The 10,080-nt window shown below is 43.3% G+C and overlaps 1 protein-coding gene across 1 annotated transcript in view; it reads right to left on the reverse strand.

Moving 5' to 3' along the window:
- Positions 1-10,002: 10,002 nt before the first annotated feature.
- The window catches only part of LOC121846993 (uncharacterized protein DDB_G0271670-like), a gene marked incomplete at both ends in the record, with an annotated part of 2,259 nt that continues 2,181 nt past the window's right edge, over positions 10,003-10,080 (reverse strand). Inside the window, one exon of the mRNA XM_042326254.1 lies at positions 10,003-10,080. This exon is cut by the window's right edge and continues 196 nt beyond it. Within this exon, the coding sequence (XP_042182188.1) occupies positions 10,003-10,080 (78 nt within the window).

Consider the following 10,080-nt stretch of genomic DNA (forward strand, 5'->3'; position numbering starts at 1 on the left):
TTTCTCTCCACCCCTCTGTTTCTCTCTCTCTCTGTCTGGGCAATATACAGAAAAACATTTTGCTCCTGGCTTTAAAACAAGAGAGACACATTACTTCCTAATCTTTAACATCTTCCTTCAAAATCCTCGTATCCATCTACCCAGCCCCCTTCTTCTCTTTCCCCTCTCTCTCTTTTCTCTCTCTCTCTCTCTCACTCGCCTGTCAACAGTGCCCTAGTTATAGTGTCGGGGCTCATCGTCACGCCAACAATTACACCAAGCCGCGCGCCTTTTGTTGAGGCATTCTTTTTAATTACTGGAAATGTGTAAAATGATTACACCCAATCTAAATCATGCGTCCCCTCTCATTTCATTCCATTTCACCCAAATGATTTGGAATGATACACTAGGTGGTTTGGTTTGGTTTAGTCTTCCCCTGTCCAATCTGAATTGGAGACAGCAGCTAAATGCTGGCGTCTCAGTTGGAGGGCTGCCTGTCTGTTGTTGCCATAAGCGGGGCTGTGATGAACAGCATATGAAACTGTAATGACATCTAAACTGCGGGCACGCTATAGATTAACCTAAAGAAGCCATTGAGGCTGTCAGAGAATAGCTACAGGCAGGAATCGGTGTCGCGTGTGTGTGTGTGCGTGTGTGCGTGTGTGTGTGTGTGTGTGTGTGTGTGTGTGTGTGTGTGTGTGTGTGTGTGTGTGTGTGTGTGTGTGTGTGTGTGTGTGTGTGTGTGTGTGTGTGTGTGTGTGTGTGTGTGTGTGTGTGTGTGTGTTTGTTTGTGTGTGTAAGCCACTCATAAGCCACTCCGTCAATTCCCTCAAATTAAATATTCTGCGATGACTGTTCAGAGGCTATGTCCTGTGGCTCTATCTCATTGAGGGGGCCGCAGTGGAAAGGGTCCAAAGCTTCAAGTTCCTCGGTGGTGCACATCCCTGACAACCTGAAATGGTCCCTGTCGGGGAGTATTCCAGGACATCTACAGCACCCGGTGTCACAGGAAGGCCAAGAAGATCATCAAGGACCTCAGTCACCCGAGCCACAACCCGTTCACCCCGCTAACAGAAGGAAGTGACAGAACAGGTGCATCTATCTCCAGGCCATCATCAGACTGTTAAACAGTAAACACTAGCCGGCCTCCGCCCAGTACCCTGCCCTGAATCTTAGTCACAGTTTCTAGCCGGCTACACTACCCTGCACCTTAAGAGACAGCTTTGCCCTGTCTACATAGAGTCATTGAACACTGGTCACTTTAAAAAGGTCATAAACAGTGAAAATAATGTTTTTCATCAAATGGGATGATATCTTGATGGAACCAGTTCATCATAGCTTGACGTAAGTATGAAAAATAACTGAAGCTGGTTTCATACAGTTACTGGTCCCCTCCCATGTCAAACGTTTGGATTCAGGAAGCAGGTATTACTTTATGCAAAGTCAGGTAAAGCCGGTAATGTTTATACACCAATGATAGTGTCTTGTAATTGTAACTCATTTAAATATGTAACGCCTTAAAACCGTCATCATATGGCTTTGTTTACAAACCATAAAATAGCGTAAGCACAACGTGGCAGAACAATATTGGTAACTAACCCCTTTTCATCTGTGTCGTGACTTTTAGCTAGCAAGCTACCTACCACTGTGTCGTGACTTTTAGCTAGCAAGCTACCTACCACTGTGTCGTGACTTTTAGCTAGCAAGCTACCTACCACTGTGTCGTGACTTTTAGCTAGCAAGCTACTTACCACTGTGTCGTGACTTTTAGCTAGCAAGCTACCTACCACTGTGTCGTGACTTTTAGCTAGCAAGCTACCTACCACTGTGTCGTGACTTTTAGCTAGCAAGCTACCTACCACTGTGTCGTGACTTTTAGCTAGCAAGCTACTTACCACTGTGTCGTGACTTTTAGCTAGCAAGCTACCTACCACTGTGTCGTGACTTTTAGCTAGCAAGCTACCTACCACTGTGTCGTGACTTTTAGCTAGCAAGCTACCTACCACTGTGTCGTGACTTTTAGCTAGCAAGCTACCTACCACTGTGTCGTGACTTTTAGCTAGCAAGCTACCTACCACTGTGTCGTGACTTTTAGCTAGCAAGCTACCTACCACTGTGTCGTGACTTTTAGCTAGCAAGCTACCTACCACTGTGTTGTGACTGGATGCCATAGTGTTGATTTAAGTTTACACTATCTTCTGAAGATTGAAGACATTGATAGGGTGGACAGGCTGCACCGAAAATCATGTCACGCGTGTGTAGTACACATTTCAAGCGCAGTTGCTTTATCAATTGGGGAGAACATTCGATGGGTCTTGCCAGGAAGCTGATCCTGAAGACGGATGCTGTACAATCATTGACAGTGGATCAGTGGATCTTGCAAGCGCTGTAAGTATCAGAGTTTGATGAGTCTGACACGATGGCTGTAACTGTTTTGACTTGTGAACGGTATATTTTCTGTAACACACCTGACATTCACTCTATGGTTTTGGTTCTTCCATCCTTAAGCCCCTCCTACGTTGTCTGAGAACTGCCAGCACACAGCTGACATTCACTCTATGGTTTTGGTTCTTCCATCCTTAAGCCCCTCCTACATTGTCTGAGAACTGCCAGCACACAGCTGACATGAAGGAATGTTGTCCACAGAAGGAGTTGCGTTGTGTATAGTATTTGTAATTTACCCCTAAAATCATGTTCTTCCATTCCATTGTGTGGGTTGTTGTCTTACAGTTGATGTAGCTTGTGTCATTGAGGCTAATCATGATGATTCGGTAGGGAAGGTGGGGGGGGTAATTATTTAACTTTCCATCTCCTTGTGTCTTTCAAGTGTCATCAAGTTGTAATGACAGGCATTTTAGAAAATTCTGTCTGCACCGCTTCCAAGGCAACCACCGCAGCAGGAATGCTGCGATACGAAATCAGCTTACCCAGGGCAAAGAAGGGGGGATACGCTGTGAAGCCGTGACGACAAACCCAACATACTGTAAGTTAGTGTCATTCATTTTAAATCGATTGAGCATTTCAAGCACACAAAAATTCCAAATACAAACATGGAAAAGTTTCACAAAAAAAGTACACAACCAACTATTGCATATTTCAAATTGAGTACTTCAAGAACTCCAGAAAACACATAGTAAAATAAGTAGATCACTACTCCAACGAATTGATAGCATCGTGTTTCAGAAAAGGAAATCAAATTCACTGTTTAACTGAACATTTCCCTTTACAGGCTACATAGACAGGCTCCTGGGATCTCCTCTTCAACAAGGTCACCCTTGATCCAGTGCCGTATGTGGGGAGGCTGTCTGCCCATTGTGAGAGGCCTGACAAGCCCATTGTGAGAGGCCTGACAAGCCCATTGTGAGAGGCCTGACAAGCCCATTGTGAGAGGCCTGACAAGGAGGAGGCCATAGCTGGATTTGTCTCCCTCTTCAATCTTTGGGGTGACTGAAACCAAGTGAGTGAGAGAAGCCTGCTTGATTGACGCGCGGGTACATGGGTCCCCCCTCCTTAATCTCTGTAGATTTGCATTTTTTACGTGATATGACATCACACTTTGTTACTTTGTATAGTTTCTATAATCATTCAGATGGGGGGGGGGGGTGAATGTTACAAATTGTACGAATCAATGGGGTCCTGCAAAAGTGTAGGGCGGCCACATGCCCATATTAGGATTATGGCTTTAATCTTTTTTCTACTGTCGAATGATGCCTCACCATTATTTCTCATCCTTATTTCTCATGAATGTTCATGTCGATCAGTCTTTCAGCTCGGCTGGCCGATTGTAAATTATATAATAAGTGTCTTATGAATACAGTTGAAGACAGAAGTTTAAATACACTTAAGTTTGGAGTCATTAAAACCCGTTTTTCAACCACTGCACAAATTTCTTGTTAACAAACTATAGGAGTAGGATGAGGGCACGGCTAAAGGCTATAAGAACTAGTCGTCGAGTGCGTTGGGAACAGAATATAAAAGGAGCAGATTTCTGGGCATGGTAGGATAGGTTCAGGGCATAATGTACAGACAAGGATATGGTAGGGTGCGAGTACAGTGGAGGTAAACCTAGGCATTGAGTGACGATGAGAGAGGTTGCATCTCTGGAGGGCACCAGTTAAGCCAGGTGAGGTCTCCGCATGTGTGGGGGCTGGGACAAAGGAGCTATCTAAGGGCATGTTGAGTGGGACTCGGGGCTCCACAGTAAAATAAAACAATGAGAGCTGCCCTAAACAACAGTATACAAGGCATATTGACATTAGAGAAAGGCATAAAGCAATCACAGGTATTGATTGGGAGGGCTAAGACAACAACGGGTAAACAGCTAGGACAACAACGGGTAAACAGCTAGGACAACAACGGGTAAACAGCTAGGACAACAACGGGTAAACAGCTAGGACAACAACGGGTAAACAGCTAGGACAACAACGGGTAGAAACAGCTAGGACAACAACGGGTAAACAGCTAAGACAACAACGGGTAAACAGCAGACAACAATGGGTAAACAAGACAACAACGGGTAAACAGCTAAGACAACAACGGGTAAACAGCTAAGACAACAACGGGTAAACAGCTAAAAGATAACAACAACGGGTAAACAGCTAAGACAACAATGGGTAAACAGCTAGGACAACAACGGGTAAACAGCTAGGACAACAACAGGTAAACAGCTAAGACAACAACGGGTAAACAGCTAAGACAACAACGGGTAAACAGCTAAGACAACAACGGGTAAACAGCTAAGACAACAACGGGTAAACAGCTAAGATAACAACAACGGGTAAACAGGGTAAACAGCTAGGACAACAACGGGTAAACAGCTAAGACAACAATGGGTAAACAGCTAAGACAACAACGGGTAAACAGCTAAGACAACAACGGTAAACAGTTAAGACAACAATGGGTAAACAGCCAGGACAACAACGGGTAAACAGCTAAGACAACAACGGGTAAACAGCTAAGACAACAACGGGTAAACAGCTAAGACAACAACGGTAAACAGCTAAGACAACAACAGGTAAACAGCTAAGACAACAACAACGGGTAAATGGCGATGAATGGGCAGAGAGGGTCAATTAGCTACACACAGGGCCTGAGTGCGAGGCTGGGGTCGACAGATAAACAAAATGAAGTACCGTGTTAATGAACGGTCCAGCAGGCATCAGCTGTGTAGCCGAGTGAACATAGGTTTCAATGAGCAGCGATAGATTAAACGGAGCCGTTCGGTAGTCGTTACTACGGTAGGCGTGCGGGAGACACGGCGTTCAGAAACCTAGCGGGCCGGGGCTAGCAGATGGGTCTTCACCGACATCCACGACGCAGAGGACGGTTGAGAGCACATCGGCCCAAATTACGTCAGCAGACCAGTCGTGTTGGATCGGCGGGGCTCCGTGTCGACAAAGGGTCCAGGCCAATTGGCAAGAGAGGTATTGTAGGTGGTGTACGTCGTTGGCTAGCCAGGAGATGAGCCTAGCTAGAGGCTAACCGGTGCTTGCTTCTGGACAAGGCCATTATCCACAATAGCCACTCGGTAGCAGCTGGCTAGCTGCGATGATCCAGTGTAATGGTCTAGAGCTTGCGGCAGGAATCCGGTGATGTAGTGGAGAAAAGTAGTTCGATATGCTCAGGGATGATATCGCGCTGTGCAGACTGGCAGGTATGATTATTAAAGCGAGCTAAAGGTCAAGACCGCTAGCAGTGGCTAACAATGACTAAATAGCTGGTAGCTAATTAGCTGGCTAGCTTCTGATGACTAGCTTATGATGGAGGTTTAAGATTATAAGGTCTACAAAATAGCAGATCCGTGCCACATTGGGTGAGGCGGGTTGCAGGAAGGTATATTTGAATCGAAAATGGAAAAAAAGAGATTGAAATATATTGAAATATACACCAAAAAAACACACAAAAAAATGAATATTTACACGGGACAAAAACGAACACGTCTTACTGCTACATCATCTTGGATTACAATGATGTCCACGTGTGCATAACGATGGTTGCCAGGCCCGGTGGTTAGTCGGAGTGGGAGTAGGCGTGACAGTAGAATTCTGAACATATTGTAATTTATAATGCTAATGCGGAGGCACCAATAAACTGTCCAGTACACTTATTGTATGCTGTTTTCATGTACGTTCCCTCGTGTTTAAGCTTCTAAGGTGACTCAGGCTTTACTTAGTCTTAGGAAGAAGTGCATCAGTGAACTGTATCCTGTAATTAGTTACACAGCAATAGAAATACAGTCGTGTATTGATGCTGTTTGTCTGATATCCAATAGTCCATGATCAGCTCTGTTGACCATGAGAGCATTTTGCAGAGAAATGTGTGTGTTGAGGCATACTGCTTAGGCTCGAAATGACATGTGGCCGAGTGTTTACCTGAACATCAATGACATGTGGCCCATTGTTTACCTGAACATCAATGACTCAACCATTGTTTACCTTGTTACCTGGCAACGACCACAAGTGTGTTTCAAAGAGCTGTCAGTCAAGGCAAGCTCATGATATAAGCTCCCCACCCACTCAGCCTGTTCTCACAGGCTTCCTGATATTTAGAGATGAGAGATAATTGACCATTTCTTCAATTCTGAGCATTTTAATAGCATAAAAATATTATGGAGGACGTTTTGGTCATTCAAAGGATATTTTTACTTGGGAAATGGGATGACTGTGTGGGATCTTTAGTCATTTTTCCATACTGTTTTATCCGTATATAAAGGGAACGGAGGATACCTAGTCAGTTGTACCTTCAACTGAAATGTGTCTTCCACATTTAACCCGACCCTTCTGAATCAGAGAGGTTCCTTAATGGACATTCAGGTCTTCGGGCGCCGTGGGAACAGTGGGTTAACTGCCTGTTCAGGGGCAGAACGACAGCCTAGGAACAGTGGGTTAACTGCCTGTTCAGGGGCAGAACGACAGCCTAGGAACAGTGGGTTAACTGCCTGTTCAGGGGCAGAACGACAGCCTAGGTACAGTGGGTTAACTGCCTGTTCAGGGGCAGAACGACAGCCTAGGTACAGTGGGTTAACTGCCTTGCTCAGGGGCAGAACGACAGTTTTTTTTCACTGTCAGTTCGTGTATTGGATCCAGCAACCTTTCGGTTACTCACTGCATCGGCGATAACATCTGCAAATCGGTGCACTCTGACTTTGATTTGGTCTTCGTCTTGTTCATTAAAACACACGCGTGTGGGCACACACACACACCACACACACACACGTTTGAGTGCTCCAGTTCAGCACAACTGGATGTGGGATATCGAACAAACAGTATATTTACATAAATCTACACATCAAGGACATAGGAGCTTAAAGTGTAGATGCCATGGTCTATGAATTTTCTCATTTCCGAGTGCTTGTATGACAGACACACACATGCACAACGTACACACACACACAAATGATGTACTCATTCTGTCACAACAGCAGTGTGCCTGGTAGGAAAATGTCTTCTGGGTCTGTCAGACTTACCTGGTGAATCTGTTGCGTATGCTTAAAATGTTGGTCTCTGATTCCAGCATAAAAGTACAAAGACTGATGTGCCTGGAAACCCAACGAAGTTGAATTGCATAGGATTCTACACCGGGCAGAAATGAGTGTTTGAATTATAAACGTTTCCTCTGAAGACCTCTACAAGCCAGAATGTTTTGTGAAGCTAAGCCTGAAGCATGTACAGAAGAGACATGCATACTTGCCGAGCTTGTGCACGTGGTAACATGGCTCTGTACAGTGGTGTAAAGTACTGAAGTAAAAAATACTTTAAAGTACTACTTAAGTTGTTTTATTGGGTATCTGTACATCACCATTCATTATTTTTTTTAGGACTACTTTTACTTTACTACATTCCTTCAAGAAAATAATTTACTTTTTACTTCATACATTTTCCCTGACACCCAAAAGTACTCGTTACATTTTGAATGCTTAGCTGACAGGAACATTTTCCAATTTATGCACTTATCAAGAGAACACATGCTTATCCCTATTGCCTCTGATCTGGCAAACTCACTAAACACAAAATGCATCATTTGTAAATGATGTCTGAGTGTTGGAGTGCCCCCCTGGCTATCAGTAAAATCAAATAAAAATGCTGCTGTCTGCTTTGCTCAATATAAGGAATTTGAAATTATTTATATTTTTGATACTTAAGTATATTTAAAAGGAAATACTTTTAGACTTTTCCTCAAGTAGTATTTTTACTGGGTGACTTTTACTTTTACTTGAGTCATTTTCTATTAAGGTATCTATACTTTTACTCAAGTAACACAGTGCGATTATTTTTCCACCACTGGTTCTGCGCGTGCTGCAGGTGGTAGGAATCTGAGCGCTCTACCAGCACTTTGAAAAGCTGATGTAACTATACTTTCCTGTGGATATATTGTATGACATTCAAAAGGACCAATCGCACGGACAACCGGTTAAGTACGTTAAAATATTTTATTCAACGTTCTGGCTTGTAGAGGCTGTGAAAGGAAACTTTTCTGATTAAAAATGTTAATCTTTGCCTGCTGACGTAGAATTCGATGCAAATTGAAAGTCGTGTTTCCATGCAAAAGACGGATTAGATGGATGACTGAGGAAATGTACATTTTGTAACTGAGTGATATCAAAATTATTAATTAAAAAGTTCCCACTTGACTGTAGATTTTGTGAGGTGTTATAGCTAGGTCACTAATCACGTTGATATGACTGTGGGAAATGTTTGAGAATAGTATATAGCTGAAAATAAATTAGTACGACGGCGCCATCTGGTGGTATAAAATAAGCAGTGCAGCCATCCAGACTAGTAGATATAACCGCAGCGCTCCGTTCCATCACGTGATGACAGGCAACTCGATGTTGTCTTCGCGCCATGGACCAGAGCTACTACTACTGTACATGGGTTATAAATTCCTTTAATTTATGGCTTTCTGGTCGGGGTCACACAGCTCGTAAACCTTTAGGAGGAAATACATTGCAATGTAACAAAGTATACATTGTAGAAAGGAGAGATAGATGGGGTGTAATCAACGGTCTGACGGGAGTAACGTTACACTAACCGTCTTCTAAACTAGTATGACGCTAGTTCGTACCTTTTCAAACTATTTATTGTCAATGTCAGTGATTTCTCTCTGCTTTCTGCTAAATTGTGTTAGAGAACACATTACCATATTGGAAAACTGCACCGATCAGAGGGAAGTTTGCCGTGTTTCCTTGGAGACTGTATGGAGAGTCACAGTTGGTGGATACCTGTTTGATACCTGTTTGTTTCTCGCGGGGGGTTGCAGTATCGTGAAAAATGATTGGACCAAAAAGTAATCAACAGCACAGCACGCAATGGGGTCAAAGGTTGTGTTCCACTGGGGAAGAACTTCAGGACCCTGTTTTACAAAACATAAGCAAGATTAGCAGCTAAAAAAAAAATCACTTATCATTTCATTATCTAAACATCCAACATACTTTTTGTAATTCATGCAATAAACTAGAGTCTGAACTATTCCAGTTAGCTGGACAATTTGTATTTTTACCTAGGCAAGTCAGTTACTACTACTACTACTGCTACTACTACTACTACTGCTACTATACCTACTACTGCTACTACTACTACTACTGCTACTACTACTGCTGCTACTACTAGTACTGCTACTACTACTACTGCTACTACTACTACTACTGCTACTACTACTGCTGCTACTAGTACTACTACACCTACTACTACTACTGCTACTAGTACTACTGCTACTACTACTGCTGCTACTACTGCTGCTACTACTACTACTACTACCACTACTACTACTACTACTAGTACTGCTACTACTACTACTGCTACTACTAGTACTACTACACCTACTACTACTGCTGCTACTAGTACTACTACTACTGCTACTACACCTACTACTGCTACTGCTACTACTACTACTACTACTACTACTACTACTACTACTGCTACTACACCTACTACTACTACTGCTACTACTACTACTGCTACTACTGCTGCTGCTACTACTACTACTAGTACTGCTACTACTACTACTGCTACTACACCTACTACTACTACTACTGCTACTAGTACTACTGCTACTACTACTAGTACTACTGCTACTAGTACTACTGCTACTACTACTACTACT

Source organism: Oncorhynchus tshawytscha, linkage group LG08 (assembly GCF_018296145.1).
Source record: "Oncorhynchus tshawytscha isolate Ot180627B linkage group LG08, Otsh_v2.0, whole genome shotgun sequence".
Classification (NCBI taxonomy): domain Eukaryota; kingdom Metazoa; phylum Chordata; class Actinopteri; order Salmoniformes; family Salmonidae; genus Oncorhynchus; species Oncorhynchus tshawytscha.